Source organism: Cynara cardunculus, assembly GCF_001531365.2.
Source record: "Cynara cardunculus var. scolymus isolate 2C chromosome LG 15, CcrdV1, whole genome shotgun sequence".
Lineage (NCBI taxonomy): Eukaryota > Viridiplantae > Streptophyta > Magnoliopsida > Asterales > Asteraceae > Cynara > Cynara cardunculus.
Window position 1 is genome coordinate 16,760,902 of NC_037542.1, and position 27,601 is coordinate 16,788,502.

General features: G+C 33.2%; 3 protein-coding genes across 4 annotated transcripts; 2 read left to right on the forward strand and 1 right to left on the reverse strand.

Moving 5' to 3' along the window:
- Positions 1-2,026: 2,026 nt before the first annotated feature.
- LOC112528761 (probable DEAD-box ATP-dependent RNA helicase 48) lies at positions 2,027-12,646 on the reverse strand. Of its 2 annotated transcripts, XM_025139834.1 has the most exons (10): positions 11,659-12,646; positions 11,387-11,493; positions 10,275-10,330; positions 9,959-10,183; positions 9,528-9,734; positions 9,313-9,396; positions 8,395-8,490; positions 8,091-8,306; positions 3,482-3,664; positions 2,027-2,372 (listed from the first exon to the last, which is right to left on the reverse strand). In XM_025139834.1, the coding sequence occupies exons 1-10, from the start codon at positions 12,633-12,635 to the stop codon at positions 2,142-2,144; spliced, it is 2,382 nt and encodes a 793-aa protein (XP_024995602.1). In that variant the 5' UTR covers positions 12,636-12,646; the 3' UTR covers positions 2,027-2,141. The 2 variants fall into 2 exon arrangements, with proteins under 2 accessions (XP_024995602.1, XP_024995603.1); XM_025139835.1 differs by lacking the exon at positions 9,313-9,396.
- A 3,030-nt stretch (positions 12,647-15,676) lies between these two features.
- Positions 15,677-18,783, forward strand: LOC112527618 ((+)-neomenthol dehydrogenase-like). The gene is made up of 5 exons (XM_025138360.1): positions 15,677-15,722; positions 15,801-16,041; positions 16,776-16,847; positions 17,393-17,575; positions 18,268-18,783. Exons 1-5 carry the CDS (start codon positions 15,703-15,705, stop codon positions 18,646-18,648), a joined length of 897 nt encoding a protein of 298 aa, XP_024994128.1. The 5' UTR covers positions 15,677-15,702; the 3' UTR covers positions 18,649-18,783.
- Positions 18,784-20,888: 2,105 nt separating this feature from the next.
- On the forward strand, positions 20,889-22,544 carry LOC112527617 ((+)-neomenthol dehydrogenase-like). Its single transcript, XM_025138359.1, has 6 exons — positions 20,889-20,921; positions 20,991-21,052; positions 21,144-21,387; positions 21,481-21,555; positions 21,797-21,985; positions 22,069-22,544. The coding sequence occupies exons 1-6, from the start codon at positions 20,907-20,909 to the stop codon at positions 22,444-22,446; spliced, it is 963 nt and encodes a 320-aa protein (XP_024994127.1). The 5' UTR covers positions 20,889-20,906; the 3' UTR covers positions 22,447-22,544.
- The last annotated feature ends 5,057 nt before the right edge of the window (positions 22,545-27,601 follow it).

A 27,601-nucleotide genomic window follows, 5' to 3' on the forward strand; every position in this document is an offset into this window, starting at 1 on the left:
CTTCAATAATTTAAAAAAAATTATCGTCATCGCGCAACGCACGATGTCAAACACTAGTTTAAAGTAAATTATAATAAAAAAGAAATTACATAAAAAAATAAGAACTTTTAAATAGTTGATTTGATATTAATACGGTGTATTTTTTTTCAAACTTTTATGATATCTAATTTATATTTTATTTAAAAATAAAATCATTATTATTTTCTTAATGATAAAATAAAACATTAAAATCGAGATTTGTCTCGCTGCATTGCGCGAGTATTCTTCTAGTCTTTACAAAAAGTTATATTATTAAACAAAAAATAAAAATAATAAATTAAGGAAACACAAAAAATGAGAAATTTTAAATAGTTAGTTTGGTATTAATATCAATATTTTTATTTTTATTTTTTATGATATCTTCATATTTATATTTTATTCAAAAATAAAAACATTATCGTTTTCTTAAAACCACATAAAATCATATTATAATATTGAATGGGACAAAAGAAGAAATAAAACGAAACATTAAAATCGAGATATATCTCGCTACATTGTGCGAGTACCCTTCTAGTACTATATAATATATAGGTGAAAGATCGTATAAGAAGCGTAAGAAATGATTTGAACCATTGATCATCTTTAATCTCAAACTCACTCATTAATTTACAACAACTCATTAATTTACCTGTTGTTTTTAATAAAATTAAAATATTCGAATATAGCCATTTATTGCACCTTGGCCTAAAAATATGATGAAGTAATAGAGCTAATAATAGTTATACTTTGTGTTATGGACCACATCCACGATATATATTCATCATTTGTTTTGTATTTTACGTTTGAAGACAAAAAAAAGGGGAGTAATGCATTATCTATTAACTTAAAAATAGCTCTTTCATGATTTATGTTTCCAATTTTAGATAATGACGATGACTCGACTCATACTAGAAGTCAACGTTGGTTTGACAACGCAAAAATATGGATTTATGAAAGAGTTGGTTTCCAGTAAAAATAGTAGTTATTTTATCTTTAGATTAATGATTAAAGATTAACTGAAAATTCCTTTTTACGCTGACTCATGGGCTATTTCAGGACTTAATCTGAACCATTAGATCAACACTAATTATAAGTGATCAATGGTATAAATTTCTTCTTACACTTTTCACTTTAACTATTATTCTCATATGAACCTCTAAATCTATAAACATGTTCATTCATCTCCTAACCACACTCTTGTATGTAAGTATATATATATTCAAAGCATCATAGACATTGAAGAGTTGTTTGGTTGGTTTTCCATGAAGTCCTGTATGAATAAACCGTGTGTGGATTAACATGTATGCATAGATTAAGAAGATTTTTATGTAAAAGAGTTTTCTATAAATGGAATATCTAAGTTTTTTAATTGAAATGAGCATATTTAGAAAGAAAAAAAAACTTGTCTTTATGTATAAAGCTTCCTCTTAAAAACTTACTGAATAAAACACTTTTTATATCATTAAGGCATTACGAAGACAGTCATTTATAACTGATCGAATCATCTGTAAATCCCATTAAGCTATTAATAAACAAGCCTCACTATGATGAATTGCGAAGAACCCTTTCAACAACTTTTTTACAAGAACAAGGGTCCAACGATACCCAACTATTGAGAGTTTAATTTCTCAAAGTTACCCATCTTTTACAAATTCAATAATTCGTACAAACTTACAAACCAATTTTCACGTATTGATTTACGAAAATACTGTGTTTATACAGTGTTGTTTCATATGTAGAACACTTGAGATCAAATTTTTCACATAGAACAATTATGGACAATTCATATCGAAACAACATGATATAGATACCACATTTCCATACGTGTTACTTCATATGTGAAACAATACATAAAAAGTTAAAGATTGGTTTATGAACTCATACGATTTATCGTGTTTGTAAATGATAATGCGTCTAACTATTATTATATATTTAAAAAAACAAGAACGAGGGCCTACGGCAGCTCTTATTAAGCGCGTCGAGGCATGCTCTACGACAATAATCCGTACTCGAGAAATGAGTACATCGAATAACTTCATATGATACAACTACAATTAAATGATTCATATTTCATCATTTCTCACTGTACACAATTAGAATTCTTCAAAATTGAAGACTTATTATTACTTTCGAACTCGAATACCTGCTATATCTTTTAACCCCATCTTCACTGCGGTTTTTCTGAAGAGTGCAGGTACTTTTTCTAACCCAATCGACTTGCAAAACCCCGTTCCTAGCTCAGCAAGTGTCGTCTTATCTCTACCTATTTCCCTAATCGAGTTATAGTACCCGAGCCACGCATGGTATGCCGCCTCTTTCACGCTTGGGTCAATTGCCGCCATTGAATTCTCAATCTGCACATCAAGTTTTTATAGTTTCCGTTCAATCACCACCCCTTAATGGCACATGGTGGCTAATATATAAGTATATGGTTCCCACATTATGAGGTTTACTTCTTTTTTTTCCATATGGGTTAAGTGACATAGGATTATGTGAGACCAGACTATTTTGGTGAGACCCGTGAGACCATATAAATAATAACGAACCTTTACAGCGAAACACAAAACCTTCAGTGTTGTTGCTGTGAAATCCCGGTATTTTTCGTACCTTCACAATGTCTTGTTGTGAAGTTTGAGTAATCATTTGTGGTCTCACAGGTCTCAAGAAAACAACCTAGTCTCACATAAACCTTCTCCAACCTAGGGTTAAAATGTTTGTCTAGATAAATTTGTCTGCCCAAATGATGGGAAACTATGGGTTTGAGGGAGGCAAAGAAAGAGAGTTTAATTTGTTTGTCTAGATAAATTATTTTTGGTATTAATTTGTTTTTTTTTCTTTTTGAAGTATATAATATTTATATACGGCAAGTAAAACAAATAAACTCACACACCCTCCTCACTGTTGGTGAGGTTTGAACCCTTGACCTCCTAGAAGGCCAAGGACTCACATACCGCTAGGCCAAAGGCCCTTTGGTTGGTATTAATTTGTTTGAGGCTTAATGGAGACAAATGAGGGGTTGCGGCTTCTTCCATATAGCCATTTGGCTTAATGGCTTAATGATTAAGCAGTAAAGAAACACTCCTATATGGTTGAGCGAATAAGCCGCCTAGACCATTAAGCTTTAAGTAAAAGGCCCTATGTCACCCATGATGAGTAACCCTAAATAATTCATGAATACCTATCACGACATTCATCACCAATAATTTTTATTATTCAGAGTTATTCATTATGAATAATACATGAAATAGTTGGTTCATCGGTTCTCATTTGAACCACCCCATGTCATGTATATTATCGTTCTAACACCTATCCATCCCATGAAAGCTAATGTGACACCCGTACTTGTTCTACTGACATAAATCACGATTAAATTTTAGAATCCAACCATGAAATGCATGCAGATTTTTTAATCTATGAACGGAATGATTCAAAGTAGTATGAGAGATTTAGTTGGAAAACAAACCTTTACTTTTATATCTGGATCTAAATACGGTGAAGAGGATTTACGAAGAGGGAGGTCTTTAATTTCATCCAGGAAATATTCTTCCCATGGTGCAAGCAACATTATTCCTTCTCCACCTTTGCCTTCCCGTCCTGTCCTTCCAAGACGATTTATATACTGCTCACGGTCCGTAGGGACACCCACCTGGTTCACATTGTAATTTATATAGATGAGATTGCTATACTTCAAAAATTCTCTCAACAGCAAACTCGTTCCATATTCATAAAAGATCATCATAACAGATGTCCTTTTCAAGACCGTGACCCTAATATCCCATTTCTTGATATGTGAACCACAAATGTGATGTAAACCGACTTCAATTGTCGGCTTGTTTATTGCAATCAAACAGAAAATAGAAGATTCCAGACTTTCGAGAGGTCTGGTTCTCTCCCAAAGAGTTTACACTCCCTATGAAAATACCAAAGAAACAGAATATCCCCACTACTAACAACCCCACTCCACTTAAAGGAGACTTCTCCACTACTAACAACCCCACTCCACTTGCCGCCTTATTCTACCCAAGAGTACCAAAAATACCCTTCACTTATTTACAATAACAGCTAAGACCCTTTACCCACTAACCCCTCCTCCTGTAAGTGAAACGAATAAACGAATAGGAGGTTTATCAATACCTCCCCCCAAAGCTTTCACCTTGTCCTCAAGGTGACTGTTGGGAAACTGCTGCATCAAGGCTTCTAAATTTTCCCAAGTAGCTTCAAAATCTGGTAACCCTTTCCATTTAACCAAAACTTCTAAGCTTCCTGGATCACCTTGCACAATTGCTCTTGTATCTAACAAAGATTCAGGTTCCACTTGTAATACCAATTCTTCAGTCAATTGAGTTGGAATGTCTTTCGACGATGCACAATTTCCCATAGCTTTTCGAAGTTGAGATACATGGAAAACAGGATGTATCTTCGCCTCCTTTGGTAAATCCAAACGATAAGCGACTTTACCAATCTTCTCCAACACTTTATAAGGGCCATAGAACCTTGCTAACAATTTTGGGTTGTTCCCTTTAATCAATGATTTCTGTCGGTATGGTCTCAATTTCAAGAACACCCACTCACCAAAAACCAAATCCAGCTCTGTTCTTTTTAAATCGGCACGTTGCTTCATTCTACATTGGGCTTTCAAGAGATGYATTCTCACTTCATCCCATATTTCAACCCGATTCTTCAATTCGATATCGACCGATTGGACTATAGAAGAKGAACTCTTATATCTCAACAAAGGGGATGGATCTCGGTCATATAACACCTTGAAAGGAGAACATCTAAGGGTTGTATGAAAAGCTGTATTGTACGACAATTCAGCCCACGGTAACCATCTACTCCACCGACACAGTTGATCTAAAATCCAACATCGTAAGTATTGTTCCAGCCCCCTATTGACAACTACTGTTTGTCCATYTGTCTGCGGGTGGTAGGYTGAGCTGAACTTCAAAGTTGTTCCTTGAAGCTTGAATAACTCTTTCCAAAATATACTTTGGAACACTTTATCACGATCAGAAATTATAGAACTTGGTATGCCATGCAAACATACCATTTGACCTTCATTTGTCAACATACAAGCCCCTAACTCCACTAACACCGCTTGACCTTCCTGTTGAATTAGTTTTCCCATAGCCTTCAGTGAAACTAAAGATCTACCCAATGCTGGATCACCTTTCAATGCCACGGACTTTCCTCCGACTGTGAACTTCATAACCTGCTGYTTCCAATTGGTATAGGTTGATCCCAAAGTTTCCAACCACTGTATACCCAAAATCACATCGCTATTACCCAATTGAATGGGCAAAAAWTCCTCGACAACGTCTAAACTTTGCACCGCCAAAATAACATGTCTACAAATTCCATCTCCTCTCACCTTATTCCCCGTCCCCATCGTTATCGTATACTCCTTCGTCTGATCGATCTTGAGATTCAATTTTTTAACAATCTCATTCGAAATGAAATTGTGTGTCGCACCGCTATCGATGAGAATTACAACCTTTTGGTTTTCAATGAATCCTTCCATCTTCATGGTTTTAGGATTCGTTAATCCCACCACCGAGTTAAGATGAACCTCAACGTCTTGACCCACATCGACCACATCAGCTGCGTTTAAAGCTGTATTTTCATGACTACTGTCACCCGACTCTATTACATCTTCTTCTTGAACCAGCAAAACATTCAATTCCTTCTTCTTACACTTATGGCCCGGTGAATATTTCTCATCACAACGATAACAGAGACCCAAGGCTCGCCTCTGTTGTACCTCCTGATCGGACAATCTTCTGTATTCAGATCCCGTTCTATTCGTCGAATTACCCACCGTATTTGAATTATTCCCTAAATTAGTACTACCGGGGATACTCCTATTAACGGCTAACATAGCTAACGATTTCTTTGATCCAGATATCGACGTTTCTTTTGCAATCACATCATTCTTCACTTCGATTTTTATTGCTAACTCCATCGCCTCCTCTAACGTTACAGGATTTAAGAGACGTACCTCGGCCTTAATTGAATTCTCCAAACCGTTTATGAATCGACTCATAAACACTTCCTCTGGAATTCTTTCTAACGGTGCAGCTAACTCCATGAATTTCATCTTAAATTCCTCCACCGTACCTTCTTGTTTAACGGCCAGAAACTGTTCGCATAAAGTTCCTGCCGCCATTGATCGAAATTGACGTAAAATCAATCTACGAAGATCCTCCCAACGTAAAATTGGATGACGTCTATTCTCCCATTGAAACCATTTCAAAGCTGCTCCTTCAAATGCTATGAAAGAAACATCAATTTTTTCTTCTTGTGATAATCGATTCAAAGAGAAATAACGTTCTGCCCTGAGAACCCAACCATCTGGATCGCTTCCGTCAAACGCTGGAATTTCAAGTTTCCGGCCTTTCACAGCTAAGAATCGACTCGATTCCTGTTTTTCATCGTTCCTCCTCTTYGATCTTCCTGAATCGTCCACGTCTTCTCCATCCGACGAACCTGTTGAATTCAATTTACTAGCCACATCGCTGCTTAATTTCTCAATCTGCTGTACAATTCGCTCCAAACTTTTCTCGATCGAACCGACGCTACTTTCTAAATCTTCAATTCTTGTTGCCGCACTCCTTGTYGCCATGGCTGGATCTTACCGCTCTGATACCAATTTGATGTAAACCGACTTCAATTGTCGGCTTGTTTATTGCAATCAAACAGAAAATAGAAGATTCCAGACTTTCGAGAGGTCTGGTTCTCTCCCAAAGAGTTTACACTCCCTATGAAAATACCAAAGAAACAGAATATCCCCACTACTAACAACCCCACTCCACTTAAAGGAGACTTCTCCACTACTAACAACCCCACTCCACTTGCCGCCTTATTCTACCCAAGAGTACCAAAAATACCCTTCACTTATTTACAATAACAGCTAAGACCCTTTACCCACTAACCCCTCCTCCTGTAAGTGAAACGAATAAACGAATAGGAGGTTTATCAAAATGGTGCAAGGTACTTTCTCCGTCCCAAAATAAATGTCCACAATAAAAAATGCACATAGTTTTAGAAATGTATGATTATACACTCTTAAATATGAAGTTCTGATGGGATTTGGTGCATTAGAGCATCTCCAACAACTAAGCTATAAGAGCATCTCCAACAGCTATACTAAAATAGAGTAAAGAAGGATTTTAGTAACTTTTTTGCTCCAAAAGCTATGCTATCTTGTATGCTAAAATAGAAAAAAGGAGAAGAGAGATTGTAAAAAATCTCTAAATTTAGAGAAATCTCTGAATAGAGAGAGAAATTATTACTTTATACTTTCCCACCAATAAGAAGTATTGAACATAAATGTTTAGGAGAGAAGAATAAAATTTTATTAAATGTATTGAATGTTTTAATAATATAGTTAATTTTAGAATTGCTAAAATGGAGTAGCTGTTGGAGTTGGATGCGATTTTTTTTAGAGATTTTGACTTCTAATATTCTATTTTAGAGAAAATATAGTATAGCTGTTGGAGATGCTCTAATTTTTCTAAAACAGAATATCAAAAGTTAAAATTTCTAAAAAATTACATTCAACTCCAACAACTACTTTATTTTAACAATTCCACCATTAACTATATTATTAAAATATTCAATACATTTAATAAAATATTATTTCTCTGTCCTAAACACTTAATTCTAATGTCTCCTATTGGTGAGAAAGAATTAAATATTATTTCTCTCCTTTATGTATGGAGTTTTAGAGATTTCTCCAAATTTGGAGATTTCTACCCGCTTTTTTCTCTATTCTAGCATACAATATAGCATAGTTGTCTCCAAAATCTATAGTTTAGCATAGATGTTGGAGATGCTCTTAGTGCTGGTATGATCACACCCTAATTATACACTCTTTAAGCAACGGAATGACAACTTTACCTTTTGATTATAGAGGACGTAATGAATATCTCCATCTCATTATTAACGGTATAATTGGAAATTAGGCTGAACACTTATTTTGGGATGCAGAGAGTAATACTTTCATTTGAAAGGGAGCTGTATGAATCAAATCTACACAATGTAAATTATAATATATAGCTATTTCTTATTACCTGAATTACCAAACTGACATCGGGATAATTCATTCCACGGGCCGACACCTCAGACGTAATTAGAATTAGCTGTCTTGCTTCCTTGAATTCATCAGAAACACGAGTTCGGTAGAGTTGTGGTTTTCTAGAATGAATCTCTCTCACGCTCATTTTCATCTCACGGAGAAGGGAAAACATGAGCGATGTCATCATTGCTGTGGTACAAAAGACAATAACCTGAGAAATAATAAAATGCCATTCTAAGTTCAACATTTACTACAAACTTCATATGTGAATCATTTATAGCACCAGAAATGGATCATACCTTATAATTGGGGACCTGAGCAATATGCTCCTTCAACAAATGGTGGACTATTTGAAAATGTTGTTCATGTGGTGCAATAACATAAGATTGATTAACCTACATCAATGAGCAAAGAAGCCATTGCTAAACATCAAAACTAGTTCCTTGCAAGAATACCCAAAATCATAAGATTTTGAATAGAAGACCTAGCATTGGAAAAAGAACACTAGAAATGTTCAAACTTGCAGCAGAAAACAATATAGAACCAGTCACGAGCAGGACAGCCCACTAGACCCGTCCTATCCGACCCGCTAGAAAAAACGGGCTTGGAATACGTTCTCGAAAAAATGAACGGGCCATGACTGACTGTTAAAATTAATGGGCGGGCATGGGCGATGGAATTTTTTTTGGACAGGCCCACCCAGCCGATTAATATTTCTATATTAATTAACTTTTATAATTAAAATATACAAATAAAATTAAAAATTCTTGATACTTATCAATTCCCACTTAATTATGACACATGATAATAACACTCTTTAAAAATCTAAAAAATAAAAACACAACTTCTTTTTCTAAAACATTTACATTGTTATGTATATGAGTCTAATTTTAAGTTGGAAAAGTTGTTTTGTATTTTGAATTATTTTACATAACTTGTGATTTTATATAAGTTTTGTTTTCTTAAAAATGTAAATAGATTTTTAGGCCTATTAGCCGTAGGCAATCCCGGCCCATTTATTGGGCGGGTATGGGCAAGTTTTTGAGCATGTAAAAAAGGGCTTGGGTTTGCCATATTAGGTCCGTTGGACAAGAAGAACAGATTAGGACCGGCCTCGGCCTCGGCCCCGCCCAGCCCAAGCCCACAAATGATCAGCTCTTATAGCAATGACAAGCCAACCCATTTAGAAATTGGTCAAAGCTAGAACCATTACACACCTTATCATGTGTTTCTGGACCTAGCCCGACAGTATTAATATATGCATGCTCCCTTTTCAAAACAAGTTGAGATACTCGCCGAACCTGCAAATTGTACCAACAGCAAGAGAGCAATCAGGATTATGAGATAGTGAAATCAAAAGCTTATGCATTACCTATTAAGAAGAAAGGTCATTTTCAATATAACGCAAACAAATCGGAGGGAAGATGCTAACCTCCTTTGGAAGGGTTGCAGAAAAGAGTAAAGATTGCTTTTGACGAGGTAGACAATCGACAATTTTCTCTATGTCCTTCCGAAATCCGAGGTCTAGTAAATGGTCTGCTTCGTCAAGTATAAGCATTTTCAATCTCATCAAACGAGCAGAGAATCCAGACTTGTTCTCAATGTGATCCAGCAATCTACCAGGAGTTGCTATAATAATCTGCATAAGAAAACGATTATACAATTAAATAATCTGCAAAACTTAAATCACAAAGACATCCTGCCAATGAATTCTAGTTAGTTCTATATATTATAAAGTAAAGATTCTATATAGGAAGCTGTGTAACATGGTGACAGCCATCATGAAAAATTGAAACAAGGATAGTTCAGTTTGTACAACCGAATCATTATCACATGTAATGATGAGTAAATAGACTTGCATACCTGGCATGGTTCTGTTTCTAAACGTTTCTGATCAACTTTAAATCGAGTACCTCCAACAAGAGTTTGTACACCAATTCCATCATGGTACTTGAGCAATACATTGGCTTCTGCAGCTATCTGACTTGCTAACTCTCTTGTGGGGCACAGAATAAGAACACATATCTGTGGAACCCGCTGTGCCGCATTCTTAATTGAATCCTTTAAAACTGTTTCAATTGCGGGAAGCTGTTTGTGTTTAACAACATTGCATAACTAGAAAAGAGAAGTGCAAGAAAGCAACATGTTGGACTAAAACAAGAAGGGGCTTTGGGGGTACCAAAAAAGCAGCACTTTTCCCAGTTCCAGTTTTAGCTTTGACTAAAGCATCCTTGCCTGTTAGAAAGAAACTGAGATGCATTACCCAGTTGCAAAATATTTATAAATAACCAAAAGATAGCCTCAGCACGTAAGCATGAAACAAATATTGGCTTGCAGAAGCGTTATTTGCAAATGCATGGATCTTTCCTTAACTACAATACTAAGAGCTAGCCTGATCTGTATCTTTTATTTTCTCAGATACTTCTTATAACCAAGCTGAACGGTGATATCAGAGGGCACTACTTAAATGCTACTGCAGGTACATGAGAAGAAATGATGAGAAGACCCGTATTTGCTAAAATTCCTGTGGCAATGCAAGACTATCTAACGGATTTACAGAGGGATTCCCATTTCCCAGTAAATGCTAGTTTGGTTCATTATTGGCCTAGATAATGGTCCACTTCTTCGTACCACCATGCAAGCTTGCAGTTATTGATGGACTGAAGAATCATCATAAACATTTTCATGTACTAGCTAAAGTATAAGATATGTCTGACGGAGATCATATAATCATATTCATTCCAGTACCATATTAGGTACACTAGAAGGGAGATCATTTTGCACTTGGTTGATATACTTAATGATGGTTAGATTGAAAAAGACTGAAGTCGCAGTTATTCATTTTACCCAAGATTAGGTAGTCCATAAGGGGATTAGATGGAATTTATTTAGATGAGTTATAAAACTTCATGGATCAATTTTTTTGTAGGCATACACCAATTCTCTATATATGATCATCATCTTCGTTGGCTATACCACAGAACAGTTGCGACCATCCAGTGCTTCTTTCAATTCTCTTTAAAAGAGAAGATTCCTCAATGATCAAAAATTCAAATCAATCCCTCTCCTTCAAAGATAAAGTACATAAGAACATCACAAGCATGCAAACTAGTCAAAATCCACTCTATACACAAAGGTAAAAAGACAAATTATCCATTACTTCAGAAGTTGGATTCTGTTAAGATCGTGCCGAATAATCTCCAACAGTAAAAAATCCCATAGAAAGGCCAATACCTTAATAAATATTAATGCATGAAATGCAGAAAAAAATCACACAAACAGAACTCATACCCTCAAGGCAAGCAGACATTGTAGCATCTTGAACCTTGGTCATTTGCACATAACCTGCTAAAGTAAGAGCCTTGATTGTCAATGGGGATACATTGCACTCATCAAACCTGCAAACAGAGTTAACGCAGAGCTTAAAGGATGTAGTCTTATTATCATTAAGATTTACCATAATTTATACATTATAAACTTTAGCAGTTCAATTACAAGAACACAACGGTATAAATGAAACACATTGCAAGCATATACACATCAAGAACACCCCAAAAACAAACCTCTTTGGACAAAGGATTGAGTCTTCATCGCCCACTCCGTCGTCTTTTTCAGCCATACGCCTCTTATTGAACTCATTCCGAATAGCCTGTATGTGCAGAGACAAGTCATCCTCCTCCTCCAAGAATTTCAATGGAATCCGTTTTGTCTTCTTTATATCATACTTCCCCAATGCAGCACTGCTCATCATCGTCTTCTTCCCATTTCCCTTCCCATCGTCATCATCGCTCCCCTCGCCATCCGATGACCCAATTAAACTCAATCGTGGCCTACTTAGATCCCCAACCTTCGTCTTCGTCATCAAAAAACCCTCCTCATTGTCCGTACCATCTTCTTCACTCGAGGAGCTATCATTTTTCCTATAGCTAGATCTAGAAGTCCTAACTGAATAGTGCTTGGCTCTCAACAAACTATATTGATTATCTGAACATAGATACATCGAAAAATGCCTAGGTTTCAACTGATTATAACTAAAACCCGAAGAAACTTCACCTACTTGATTACTCGCTATATGATTTTGACCCGAAATCACTCGCCGCAAATTAATTGGATTGTGATTCGATTCAGTTCTGGCTATTTCTTGTGGGGAAAAAGATCTGATTGGTCCATCAGCTTCGTTCCACAAGTCTTCAGCTCCTTCTTTCATGAAACGATCCGCTAGGACTTTGATGTGTTCTTTAGGGGATAAGGGCTTATAATTTGGTGAATTGGTATGCTGCTCATGTTTCAATGAATCATCGGCGATTTTGGAACGAATCTCGGATCGAACCCGCGCCTGGTAAAGCTGTTTCTCTTGATCAAGAAGCCGTTTTTCCTTCTGCCTAGCTTGCTTTTCATGGAGGCGTTTCCATTGCCATTTGTTCAGGCCGCCGGGGAATGTCCGTGGGCCGCCGCCCATGTGGCGGAGGAGAGTGAGACGGTGGAGAACATTGTGATCGAACATCCTAGAACGTTCTAGAAAGATTATTGATGAGTACATTTTTGGTGGTGAAGAAGCATGAAGTTAGGGTTTAAGGTTTTTGAGGTTTTTGCAGGTTGATCGTTTTGTTAATTTACAATTTCGGTCCTTCAAGTTTTGACATTTGTTATTTACAGTACATGTTTTTCATGTGGGGTTTTCAATGGGGGCATGAATCATCAATCATGTACTCATTTGGCCACTCAATTGATATTGAGATGAAATTTTCACCAAGAAGGCATAGATAGTTGTTGAAATTATTTGATTATGATTTTCCCAATTTTGATATTTTTTTATCTAACTCAGTCGTTGAACCAACTGAAATACGTATAATTTGTGATACTTCACTTAGTGTACAGATATATACTTCTGACTAAACGCGATTCAGTTAGACATATAATATGAACATGAGACTTTGTTATACTGATTTTTGATTTATCCAACAAAGTTTATTTCATATACATTGGACATGAGATTGATAAATTTTAAGAAGGGTTTCATATGTAGGTTTTTTCAAACTAAAAAGAAAGATTCAATGGGTTTGATATAGTTGTTTAAAAGGGTTCTAACAAGTATAAAGAACACACCCAAGGGTCTTTGACCTAACCGTATCGTAGTCTCTAGTTTCTTGGGAGATCAGGGATTCAAACCTCACAAAAAAGACGCCAATACCCATATCAAGATTAGACCCATTTCGATCGAGCGACAATCGTTGCTGCGGTATGGTCCTTTTACGCCAGACTTCTTTGGCGGTGTATATGGATGCTTGTGTCGACCAGCCAAGCAGATGAGATTATATCTCTTTTCTAGGAAGATGTGTGAGTTTATTTGTTGCATTTGTCGTATGTTTTTTATTATCAAGGATAAAAATTAATACAAAATAATATTGATAGTTCATGTTAGAACATAACTATCTATACTATGAAATTTGCATTTTGTAACATTTATGTGATACTTCCATTAGACCATATTTAATAATTTAAGGATAACATAAAGTTGCCATGAAAAAGAAAATAATACATAATCCATACTTTAGACATTTGATTTGTCATTGATTCATCACGTGATTAGAGAAGGAATCACATATGAATAGCAAGCCTAATTCGAACCTACGATATTAGTTTTATTTGGTTTGAAACAAGGCAACTTAGGGGTTGTTTGGTAGTTGCTGAATGATTAAGTGGTCATAATGATTAAGAGACTCTCATGATATAGTGCAAAATTAAATATAATTGTTTGATAATTGTTTACAATAAAATTAGGCGTTGAATGGTTAAGAAAGACTCATGATACAAAATCATTCAAAGGATTTTAGAACCATTAAGAGACATAATTTTTTTTTTTGCCAAACAAGATTTACTTCTTAACAATTCAGAAATTGTCTTTTAATAGAACTATTAAGAGGTAAACAAACAACCTCTTACACATTTGCTTGAAACTTAGGTCTCTACGTGGCTTTATTCACCAACTAATGATAATTGATTATTTTTAAAGGCAAGCTTTTAACATCTTTTCCTTCTGTCCAGCTCTTCGAAAACAACGTTCGACTTGCATGTGTTAAGCATATAGCTAGCGTTCCTTCTGAGCCAGGATCAAACTCTTCTTTTGACTAAAGTGAATTTAACTGAGTGCTAAACACCCAGAGACATATCTAGATTTTTTCCCAAACGTACAATTTAACCATAAAACGTGAGAGTTATAGATTACTTTTCCTAATTCGTGGTATATTAGTTTGCTTTCGCAAAGGAAGGTCATGGGTTCGACTCCTCTGACTTTCCTCCAATTTTTTCACCAAAGGGCATAGAAATCAAAAACCAAAAGATAAATAAACGGATGTTTTCTGAAAGCAGGATACGAAGAGACGTCTACTGAAACAAGAAACCTTAATCCAATGACTTACTTCAACTTACCCATCGCAAAACAGCTGTCATAACTTTGATTTTAAAAAATATAGGGGCCCACAACGGTACATTTCGTGTGGCAACCTTACAACTTCTGTACTATGCTTTTCATTCAACTTTACTCTTGGGAAAATTGTTAAAAGGTATATGGATTTGTTGAATATCACAAAATAAACCAGTAATATTAAACATATCAAAAAGTTCGGTTTTAAATATGACGTTGTCATAAAGCGGATAATAAATGGAAATAAATGCAACATAAAACATTCACAAGTTAAATTAGATATCATTCCGACCATAAAAATAATAAAAACACAAGTCTTAAAAAAATAACTCTGCATTTTATAGAATTTGTAATACATATAGAAACAAATACCAAAATGGAGGTAGAATTTAAGAGTCATTAATAAACGCTTGCAGACGAGAGTCACCATTCTTTCTTACCTTATCGGGTAACACTCTGTTATTAAGTCAGATTGTTGGTAAATGTTTTTTACCCTGTGGGTAAGAGTTTCCCTCCTAATTTACCGGATAATATTTCCATTCCTTAATATGACTCTTACCAGTTACCACATAACATTAATAAGAGCATCTCCAACAGAGGTTCTCATAAAAACCTTATTTTTGCACTTTTTTTTGCTGATACTTCACTTTCAACTCATCAAATTAAGAATTCACATAAAAGTCCACAATGATAGTTCTTATAAAAACCCCATTTTTATAGGTCTCATGTATTTTTTTCAACATCAACAATTAATATAAAATCAATAAAATATATAAAAAATTAGGAAATTGTCATTTCACAGTTCACACAAACTTCATGGTAAGAACTAAAGTTTTTGTACAAGAACTCTCTACAATAATAGTTTTTACAAGCCACTTCACTTTATTTATAAAAATCTTACATTTAAACTATTATAACATTTAACTGATAAGCATTTGATAAACGGATCAGATACAAGTGGAGTGGGGATCGGGGACCAAGTAAAGCTTCGAGGTAGCGAAGTCTAACATGTAGACTTGGTGGCCAAGTAAAATATGCCAACTTTATAGTTAATGGACTTGATTGATATACAATTAAACTTTAGGGACTAAATTTGTAATCTACTGAAACATGAACTTCACCTTATTTTATTAACCAACATGACACTCGAACCAAGCAGCAAATCAATTGAAATCGAGAGAAAATGGCATCAACAACGAAAAGGTAATCAAGTTTTAAATCTTTGAATTCAACAATCTTGCTTTTGAATTTTGTTTGATAGATCTGTTGCTCAACTTCTAGGGTTGCTGTTGTCACCGGAGGGAACAAAGGTGTTGGTTTAGAAATATGCCGGCAGTTAGCTGATGAAGTTCTGGTGGTTCTAACCGCAAGAGATGAGAAGAGGGGTGTTGATGCCGTCGCCGGATTGCACTCCTCCGGTTTACCAGACGTCATTTTTCATCAGCTCGATGTCACAGACCCGGCCAGTATCGCTTCCTTGGCGAATTTCATTGATGCTCAGTTCGGAAAACTCGACATATTGGTAATGATCTGAAGCTCGATTTCATTTTCAAAGTAGTTATAATATTTGTGATTGGTTGTCCAGTACAATTTCTGCTTGCATGATAAACATGGTGTAATGGATTTCAGGATTTAACTCGATTAGGTCATTCTGTAATTGGGAAAATGTAGTCAGATTATAACCATTTTACTTGCAATGGTCTTGAAAATGAAACTGGAAATGAAAATTTGAATACAAATGGTTCATAACTTGGACCTGTAACCGAACTACTTTGCAGAGAGGCTAAAATCCCAACCAAATATTTGCTCCTTTAACAGTCCAATGGTTTGCAATCATCCCTTAGGTTGGTACACGATGCGAGACTGATAGCGTATAAAATATTTCAAGATTTTATACAAGGTGCCGTTTACCAAACGCCTACCCGGGTAAACGCTTACCAAGTCACTTTACTTTACCGGATGAATCTGACAAGGACTAAAAATCTTACCCGGTAAGAGCGAATACAAGAATTGAGTGTCTTACCCAGTAAGCGAGGACGATGACTCTTACCATGGTTAGCGCTTACCGGGATAAATTGTTGCATATGATGCGTTTTAGTGAATAAAATCTTACTCGGTAAGTAAGCGATAATGTTGAATTTCCATTATCATAAGTAGTTAAATTAAATCATGCATAATATGTTTGTAATAAACTCCGATGATATGGTTGCAGTATGCAAGAAAGTATGTGTTACAACTTGTGGATTAATGAAACAGGTGAATAATGCTGGAGTCGCCAGTACAATCGTCGACAAGGAGTTGTTTTGGAGTTTAAACCTTCCATCTGAGGTAAACCTTGTTTTGTTAAGGATAGAAAAATAAATTACCAATTTTTTAAACCATATTTTGGTTTTTCTTTCTCAAATAAATTCGCCAATTTGGTATTACTGAGTGAATTACCTCGGATATGTTTATAAATGATGTAACAACTCGTCCCATATAGATAAAAAAGTTACATTTGTGAGCTACAGATCAAAGTTGTGGGCTACCAATAACTTACATTATGGTTTTAAGATAGATTTAGGGGGTGTTTGGGATTGCTTAACAAAACAACTTATTGACTTATTCCGGTGTGACACTGGTAATAAGCAGATTTGAGTGTTTGGATAAACAACTTATACCGGTAATAAGGAGTTTTTGAAGAAGTTAAACCCTTCTGACTTATAATAAGTTGATAAGTGCTTTTGTAAAAAATCATAAGTTGTTTCAAATAAGCAATCTCAAACACCCCCGAAGGTTATTGGATCAGTATGTTGCTTTAGGCTTAAAGTGTTACATGTTTGTAAATAAGATTATTTTGAAGAAATGATTGCTAATCGAATCGTTTGATTCAGGTAATTGATGAAAAGGCGAAGAAGTCGAGGGTAGCTGTAACACAAACGTTTGAAGGAGCTCGAAAATGCTTGGAAACCAATTATTATGGCGTTAAAAATGTGACTCAAGCTTTGTTGACACTTCTTCTTAAATCTAGCTCTCCAAGAATTGTCAACATCTCATCCAAATTGGGGCAACTAGAGGTAAGATAATATTTTCTTCTTATGTTAAGTACAACTTTTTATGCATAAAATACAAGCAAATAATACGACATTTATGGGCTGTTTAACAAACCGTTGTCTGATAAGTGCTTACCAAGTCATGTTACCTTATCGGATGAATATGACAAACACCGAGAATCTTACCTGGTAAGAGCAATGGCGAGGACCGATGGTCTTACCATGTAAGTAAGGATGATGACACTTGGCAGTTAGTGCTTACCGGGTAAATAGTTGTAAAAGATGCCGTTTTTATGGACAAAAAATCTTACCCGATTGTATGGATTCGTAAAATCCCTGGATTTCGTTGAAGTCCAGAAACACGGGATTTTGAAACCCCATGGGGTAGTCAGTATTTCGTAGGATTTGTTAGTGATAATGTTTTAAAAATATGTTGAAAACACTTGTTTTGTAGTAATAATTTAAATAAAAAGTTAATTTAATTGTTGTATAATTTTTTTATAATTTTGTTTTGTATAAATTATTTATAAAAAGTGGAATTCAATTCCATTTCAAATCCTACAAATCAAACACATCAAGATTCCAAAATTTTAAATTCTAAATCCTTCCACAAAATCAAAATCACTCGGACCAAACAGGTCTTTAGAGATTTGTGGCGTTCTATAAACCTGATTTGATCGTAATGAGTGTTTCACGGTCATGTTATGTCCTTATAGAATGTTCAAGATGAAAGTGCAAAAAAGATTTTATGCGACTTTGATGGACTAACGGAGGAGCTCGTGGATGGGGTTGTGAGTGACTATCTAAACGACGCTAAAGATCAGGAATCGTTGGAAAAGAAAGGTTGGTCTAGTAATGTTTCTGGCTATACCATTTCCAAAGCGGCTCTTAATGCGTACACAAGGATTTTAGCCAAAAGTTATCCGTCTATATGTGCAAACGTTGTTAGTCCTGGTTTTGTTGCGACAGATATGACCTTTTTTCAAGGAACTTCTACCGTTGAAGAAGGTGCCAGAGGTCCTGTGCGGGTGGCGTTAATGTCCGATGGCGGGCCCTCGGGTCGATACTTTTGGACAACTCAAGAATCGACATTTTAATACGAATAATTCTTGCAATTTCTTATGCAACTCGCATATTGTTTGTATGGTATTGGAATTGCCGTACTTGAAAAGTCAAATGACTTATTGTTATTACTTTTACAAAAAATAAAATAAATAAAATCGGTAACATAATCGTAATCATTGTCATATTTGGGTAAAAAGGTAGATTATCGGGAACCCTAACTAACATCACATAGAACCCGTCTCTAAGGACACTAATATCAGAGATATTTTTTTACTCATTTAGTGGTTGAGGCTAAAATGGGGTTAAGGATCGAACACGAGACCTGTTTTGTATTTGGGTAAAGTCGTTCTATCCCTTTGTTAACTAAGGTACACGTCAAATGTTGCAATTATTGTGATATGAAATCTTGAGATTTTGGAATTTATGATGCAAGAATTTGTAATATCATACCATGAAATCTTGAGATTTTGGAATTTACGATGCAAGAATTTGTAATATCATACCAAGGGGGGTACATGGTTCATTAGCGCGTCGATGAAAACAAAGTATAATCATTGTGTTTTTTTGAAGTTATGTCGATACAAGTGTGGAACACGGTTTTAATAATGAAAGTTAGGGGTGCTCATGGGTTGGGTTGATCGGGTTGAGGACATTTGAATAACCCAACTCAATCTTTACGGTTTTGAAAAATCTTAACTCAACCCAACCCAAACCAAAGTACAACTCAAAACCGTACGAGTTGGTCGGGTTAGTCGAGTTAATACTTTGATATATTAAAATATTCTTTTAACCTTGAATATGTTATTTCTCTACTTATAATTTCTTTTTCATTATCAACCATTTGATATAACTTGTTCATATTTCTTACGTATATCACATTCAGTTAATTTTCTCAATTTACATATATATGTTCACAGTTACTGAATGAGTTATATAGAGATATGAATAGATTGAAAATATTTGTATATGAAAAACATACATGATAGTGTAATTGTCTAATGTATATATTAATAGAAATTCAACAATCATATTAAATCCAAGAAATAAAAGGATATCAGGTTCATCAAGTTGGATTGAGTTCAAATAATAGTAACCCAATATCAACCCAATACCTACGGTTTGACGATTTTACAACTCGATTAGACATCGGGTTTGCTTCGGGTTGAGTTATTTCGCGTTGAGTTGGGTTGATCGGGTTGGCCGGGTTTTTGAGCACCCCTAATGAAAGTAGTGGAATAAAATAAGAAATAACGATCGATATTGGTACCTAAACTTCAATATTTATCATTATCATCCCTACTGTTTATATTTTGTTTTAAAAATCGTCCATTATTTTTGAGGGATTTAGATTTCATGGATTTGAAATCATTGAGGTGCTTGATTTGTGGGATTTGAAATGGAAAATTCCATTATTTATATAAAAATTATAAATAACTATAAAAGTAATCTTAGTAAAAAAAATTATAAAAATAGTTAAACTATATTTTTTATTAATTGATTATTACAAAATAAATGTTTTAATTATTTTCTAAAACCTTATTCCATACAATTCTTCGAAATCCCGTGAAATTCCGAACACCCCCTGTATTTATAAGATTTTAATTAAATCCTAGTATTTTAAATCCAGACAATCCAACAAATCAAACATGAAATAAAAAATGACTTGAAATTCAAATCCCTCAAATCTATTCCATTCTTTCAAAACAAACAGAGACATAAATAGAGACTAAGTGGTCGTTTACTAAATACTTACCCTGTAAGTACTTACCGAATAATTTTTCTCACTAGATGAACATGGCAAGGACCAAGAATCTTACCCGGTAAGTGAGGGTGATGATTCTTACCCGGGTAAGCGCTTACCAGGTTAATTGTTGTATAATATATGTTTTGATATACTACAATCTTACCCAATAAAATAAATTATAAGTATTAACTTCTAACATTAAACACTTACCAAGTAAGCATTTACCCCTAAATCCGAGCTATTAAAATTCAAAAATGATATCCTGCAAACATTAATAACCAAAATTTCACTTTTAGTCCCTATAAATTGTTTGAATTTACATTTTGGGAATTTAACGGATTAAATAACTATAGTTGTAGATCTCAGTAGACCCAATAAAAGATAACGAATCTGGAAATATAATAAATATTATGAAAATGGAATGGTCTACAATTATTGGAATGGTCTACAATTATTGAAACTTAAAAAATGTAACCACTTGGTTGAAGATGGAATGGTCTACAATTATTGAAACTTAAAAAATGTAATCACTTGGTTGAAAATGGAATGGTCTACATTTTGGTAATTTCGTGTCTGATTTGAATTCAAGATTTTTATATTATATATTAATCGTTGATATAAGTTCGACAGGGGATTTGCAGACCGCAAGTAATCATGGCATCGACAACAGAAAAGGCGTCAACTGAAAAAAGGTATATTAAATGATCATCTAAACAACGTGTTGAGTTTTTCATTGATATTGTGTATTTGAGGAGTTTGATTTTGGGTAGTTTTGATTTTTAGAGTTGCAATTGTTACCGGTGGAAACAAAGGTATTGGACTCGAGATATGTCGCCAGTTGGCCTTAAACGACATTACAGTCATACTAACCGCTAGGAATGAAAGCCGGGGTGTTGAAGCTGTCGAAAAGCTTAATGTTTCTGGTTGTGTAGACGTTGTTTTTCATCAACTTGACGTGAAAGATCCGGCAAGTGTTGCTCGATTGGCCGAATTCGTTGAATCCCGGTTCAAGAAACTCGATATCTTGGTGAGTGGAGGAAGTCTTGTTGACATATAATCTACCAAATTAGTTGTCGTTCCAAAACAAATAAATAGATACTAAAAATGTAATTCTGTTCAGGTGAATAATGCTGCAGAAAATGGAATAATTGTGAATTATGATGCTTTCAGAGCCTTCAAAGATGGAGCAGGATATGTAAGTACATACACACCATGATTGTTTTGATTTTTTTATGTATTTTTTTAAAAGTATATATAACATTTATATACGGTAAATAGAACAAATAAACTCACACACCTTTCTCACATTTGGTGAGGTTTGAACCTCTGACCTTCTAGGAGACCAAAGACTCACATACCGTTAGGCCAAAAGATTTTTTGGTTATTGTTTTTAATTTGTTACGAGGTAAATTGACTTTTATGTATGGTTTGTTTAGGAGGAAGTGTATGACAAGAATGCACATCTTTTAACTGGGATTATAGAACAGCCTTACAATTTGGGAGAGGAATGTATAAAAACGAATTACTATGGAGCTAAAGCAGTAACGGAAGCGTTTCTTCCCCTTCTCCAACTTTCTAGTTCTCCGAGAATCGTGAACGTTTCTTCAAATTACGGAGAGCTACAAGTAAGTAATTCATCAAAACTACGAAAATTCCGTACATTTAGAAATAATAAACACATATTTCATTTCGTCTTCTTGTTTATCAGTGGATTCACAATGAGAAGGTGAAAGCAGAGTTCCTAGATATCGACAATCTCACCGAGGAGAAGATTGATGGAATCATTCAACGGTTTTTGAAGGACTTCAAGGCCAATAAGTTGTCGGAAAATGGTTGGCCTCTGACTGTTGGTGCTTATAAGGTTTCAAAAGCCGCAATGAATGCTTACACACGGCTTCTAGCAAGAAAGTTTTCAAATATCCTTGTCAACTGTGTCCATCCAGGTTATGTGATAACAGATATCACATCTGACACAGGACATTTAACCCCAGAAGAAGGTGCAAGAGCACCTGTAATGGTTGCTTTGTTGCCTAACAATAGTCCTTCTGGGGTTTTCTTCAGTCGAATGGAAATATCCTCATTTTAAATATTTTAATATATAAATGGTAATATCTTTATTTTAATAAAGGACATTATTGTAATTTAACAATTTCCTTGAATAAATAAAGAGTTTTTTAATGTCATATTTTAATTAATTCTTTTAAATATATTTAACTATTTAACAACCAAAATACATTGTAATTTCCATAAAATATATTACTTAAAAAATTAAAATAATTGCATAATTAAATATGATATATAATATAAATAAAGTATTATCTTTAATATTTTAAGTGACACCTAATTAGAGTGTATGATATTTTAAGTAAATTATGGTTTTAGTCCCTATGATTTATTAATAATTTTTATCTTCGTCCATATGGTTTAGAAATTGTATTTTTTGTCTCTATAATTTACAATTTATTGCTATTTTCTTCTCTGGAATAATTTCTACTTTAAAGTACATGTGACCAAAACAGTTATAAACCGCGTAGACTGAAACAGTACTAAATTGTAAATCATAAGAACAAAAATAACAATAAAAATAAAAAGTTGCAATTTTTAAACCACATGAACAACATAATTTTTGACAAACCGAACTAAAAATGTAATTTACTCTTTATTATTTATCAAAAAATAAAAAAAATAATCCCCTTACCGAGACGACATCGTACGAGTACATGTTTTGGCACTTAGCCAATTGTTGATATTGAATTCTAACGTGTATAAATGGTTAAAATATTCGTTTTTCGGTCGGTTAATCACTTTTTTGGTTAATTAATTTAGATTAACTGGTTTTCAATTTTTCAAAACTAACAGATAATCAAACTAAATACAGTTTGGTTTAATGTATATTTAGGTTATTTTGTTCGGTAACAGATTAAACCGAATAAGAATTTGACCTCAACCCTCAACCCGAAATCCAAAAATTGGGGTTTGATTTCCATATCCAAAATCTGATCGGGTTTATTATTTTCCCACCCGAACTCGTCTGACCCGCACGATGCACACCCCTATTTTATATACAATTAGTTATTGTATGTTTGACCAAATCGATGAAACCGACTTCTAACAACCTACAATGAGTCATAGAAATAGAAATAGATAGATCTTGACGTAAACCAAACCAAATATACCAAAAGATTAATACCCCACTCAAAATTCAAAAGTAACCTTTAGAAATTTATGATAAATACATAATACATCATCTACCCCAGATAGTGAAATAGGGGGAAATCACCAATATCACTGATATATGTAATGTAATTAACAAAATGACCACTGTTTCACGTATTTGCCGAATGACCATAGTTTTTGCAAAAGCATTTCGTCAGGTTGGTGAATTCCTTATATTGTTCTCACTTGTCCCCTTTTCTTTTTGCCAAAAACCCATTAGAATCTTCTAAGTTGGCTAAATGCATGGAGGAATCCTGACTGTTTATGACAAGTGGGGCCAATGTAAGCAATTCACCAAGCTGACGAGATACTTTAGCGAAAGTACTTGTCATTTTTACAAATATGTGAAAAATGGTCATTTTGTTAATTACGTTTACGTAAAATGGTTATTTTGGTGATTTTCCCGGTAAAAAAACTAGTTTGCTAAAATCTCCGACTCAAAAAATTGTTTTGAGAAGGCTTTGTAAGTATTTTTCGGTACATAAATAATCATTTAAGAAAGAATTATGTCGTTAACTGTTTTTTTTTTAACAATTGTGTTTTGAGCAGGGCCGGTCCTAAGATTTTTGATCCCTTGTGCGAAAATAATAAAATATGCCCCTAACTCTATTTTTTAAGCCAATGAAACAACGAAACATTTGATTTTTTTAAAGAGTTTATAAACTTATTCAAGCTAAGTATCTCATTCCCATGTTGATTTTTATTAATTATAATAAAAAAAATATAATGAGGGGAATATAAAAACCAAAACCCCGAATACAAAATATAAATGATAAAAGGATAAATCCTAGATTAAGATGGTGCTTCATTCTTTTCCAGTTTTCCCTTTTCCTATTTAAAATTAGCAAAATAAAAACTGTATTTTAATATATGGGACTTAAAAGACAAAGAAAATTATAATTAGTTTTTAACTAAGATAGTAAATTACATCCAAGTTATTGTCATAATAAGCAAAAAGTAAAACTCAAAAGTTACAGGTCTAATGACTAAAGGCTAAGGGCCTATCGTTAGCAACTTAATACGTTTAATGGAACTAACAGCTTATTAGCTCAACTATGCATGACTGTTTCGTAGTGGCTTAATGATATAGAAAGTGATTTATTCAATAGGGGGAGCTTTATATGAAAAGCCAATTTTTTATCCAAACATGTCCCTTCCAACTAAAAAAACGCTCATTACATCTGCGAAAAAACTCTCTTAAACAAAAACTTTTCCAACTTTTTCCACGACGTGCATTAAGTATGCATCACTACTAGGGTTGAGTTTGTTTTTATAGTTAAAGCCAATTATCCAATTCCCAAATTATTAAACCCAAAACTAGTTATAAATGACAACTTGATGCCCCTTTAAGCGTTGATGCCCTGTGCGGCCGCACGGGCTGCAGGTGGCCAGAGCCGGCCCTGGTTTTGAGTATTTACAAAAAAATTAAAATAACAAGCATTTGAACGTTATTGTTTGTAATCTTTCTTCAATTTCAACACCCAATAACTTTGAAATTGACGTCGATATTGGCAATGATCAAATATAAAAATGATGATAACAACATTCAGATATTTAATCGTTTTAAGATGTGATTGTGAAGTGTGTAGACAACTTATGGGAAGTTCTGCTGTGTAACACCTCATAGCATAAAGGTGGATACTGATCGAATAATTTTGAAATCGACTTAAACTCAGGGGCGGATCTAGCCCTCAAGGACTGGGGGAAAGATCCACAGTCAAAGACTAAAAACGTTTATTGACTAGCTTAAATTTTTTATTTTTACCCTCGTCTTACATGGTTTCCCGCAGTTTCATATGACCATATGCTTGTCTCCCCCAAGTCCCATCCAACATGTCTCCACCTTATTAATTTTTTAAATCCGTCACTGTTTAAACTTTAATTATTGGTAACTTATAACATTATATTAGGTGACAATATCACCAATCGATTGCAATAAATAAAAAAAAGGGTAAATATTATTGAGTTTCCCAAAAAGGGGGATTAGCTGTTCTCATAATTTTAGTGGTTGTTTTTATTCATTTTTAATATTATTAATTATAAATTATACTTTATTGAATATTAAAAAAAATTGTATTTATTTTATTTTATTTTATTCACAACGGGCTGATTTTTTTTTTATCTATACTAAATTATAGAGGATTCATAATATTATTTTCAAAACTATTTTATATCTTTTAACTATCGATTATTAATATATATTATTTAAAATTCAAAATTATAAATTGATTAAATATAAATTAGAAGGATACTCGCATAATCTAGTGCGATATATTTTGATTTTAATCTTTTGTTTTTATTTTGTCTCTGTTGATAGTATAACACGGTTTTATATGATTTTGATAAAACGACAATGTTTTTGTATTTGAATAAAATATAAATTTGAATCTCTCATAAGAATTTAAAATTTTATATCGATATTAGTATTATTTTAATTATTTAAAAATTCATATTTTTTATATAATTTCATTAATTTAACCTTTTATTATAATTTAATTTAGATTTAATGACATGGTGATTTATTTTCGGTTTAATAATATAATTTTTCATAAAGATAATAATTAAGTGTTATGTTAAAACTCAATGATTATCCTAATTATATTATAGATTTTTTATATTTTAAATTAGATGTTTATCATGTATTTGATTATGTTTATCTACAGTTAGTTACACGAAATTAAAATAGAGCTTTTATTAGTTATACTTATGCATAACTACTTGTAATCTTAAAATTTAAGTAATATGAATCAATCAACAGTACTTGATGCATAAAAAATGTCTTTTAAGTGTTTTTTTGTCAAATACTTTATAATATAGTACAAATATAACTTATTAAAGCTCCATAGTTGAATTCGTCTAACTAACTGCAGATAAACACAATCAAATACAGGATAAACATCTCATTTTAAAAATAAGTAAAATAAAATATAATTAAAATAATCATTGAGTTCTAGTAGAATACTTAATTATTAATTTTATAAAAAAATTAACGTAAAATAAATTACTTTATTATTGAACCTAAAATAAATTGTAATAAAAAAAGTGAACTAAAAAATTATGAAAAAAAGAACTTTTAAATTATTAATGTTATAGCAATATCGATATATTCTTTTCATTCAAATATAAAAAAGAGGGGGTGCCAGGGATGTAATTTTTCTTGGGATTTGTACCATTCAACTTTTTCCATAAACATCACTTCAATAATTATTTTATTTATTTTATTTTATTTTATATATTTACATTTTAAAAAAATATATATTATTTTATTATTTTTATATTATTTACAAATTACTTTATATATAAATATATATTTAGATTTTTATATTATATATATATATATGTAGATTTTTATATTATTTACAAATTACTTTATATATATATATATATATATATATATATATATAGGAATGTTATTCTACACCCTTTGCCATTCCTACACCCCATACAACCCTCATCTCAACCGTTCAATTTTTAATCAATTAATTGTTTCCTAATATAAAGTATTAATCATAATTAATAAACTCTATTCATATTCCATAAATATTTAAATCATAATAAATAAACTCCAATCATTTCTATAAATATCTCAAATTAATTGGGTTGCAAAAGTTGTACAAATGCACAAGGTTGTAAAAGAAATATACTCTATATATATTTAGATTCTTATATTATATTATATTATATATATATATATTATTAGATTTTTATATTTTCTAATATATTAATTTATTATATATTATTTACAAATTACTTCATATATATATATATATATATATATATATATATATATATGGGTTGATATCCACTCCCCTCACGTCTTTCCCTCACTCACACTCTCACATTCACCAAATTTTTAAAATTTTAATTTTAAATTTACACTTTATATCCCTATAATTAGTTAATTAATTTACTTTACCAAAGGAGGTCAAATTAACACATATAATCGTATATCAATTAAAACATATTTAAAAAATATATTTTTATTTTAACAATTTACACCATTATAATCGTCTCGTTAATACCTT

Excerpts from the sequence above, each read along its gene's own strand:
- LOC112527617 (XM_025138359.1), top strand. Across the intron at positions 21,556-21,796 it reads TCAAAGATGGAGCAGGATAT|GAGGAAGTGTATGACAAGAA; the intron begins GTAAGTACATAC and ends TGGTTTGTTTAG. Across the intron at positions 21,986-22,068 it reads CAAATTACGGAGAGCTACAA|TGGATTCACAATGAGAAGGT; the intron begins GTAAGTAATTCA and ends CTTGTTTATCAG.
- LOC112528761 (XM_025139834.1), bottom strand. The coding sequence starts at position 12,635 with ATGTACTCATCAATAATCTTTCTAGAACGTTCTAGGATGTTCGATCAC. Across the intron at positions 11,494-11,658 it reads TCAATCCTTTGTCCAAAGAG|GTTTGATGAGTGCAATGTAT; the intron begins GTTTGTTTTTGG and ends CTCTGTTTGCAG. Across the intron at positions 8,491-9,312 it reads GTCCAGAAACACATGATAAG|GTTAATCAATCTTATGTTAT; the intron begins GTGTGTAATGGT and ends TCATTGATGTAG.
- LOC112527618 (XM_025138360.1), top strand. The coding sequence starts at position 15,703 with ATGGCATCAACAACGAAAAG. Across the intron at positions 15,723-15,800 it reads ATGGCATCAACAACGAAAAG|GGTTGCTGTTGTCACCGGAG; the intron begins GTAATCAAGTTT and ends CTCAACTTCTAG. Across the intron at positions 16,042-16,775 it reads TCGGAAAACTCGACATATTG|GTGAATAATGCTGGAGTCGC; the intron begins GTAATGATCTGA and ends TTAATGAAACAG.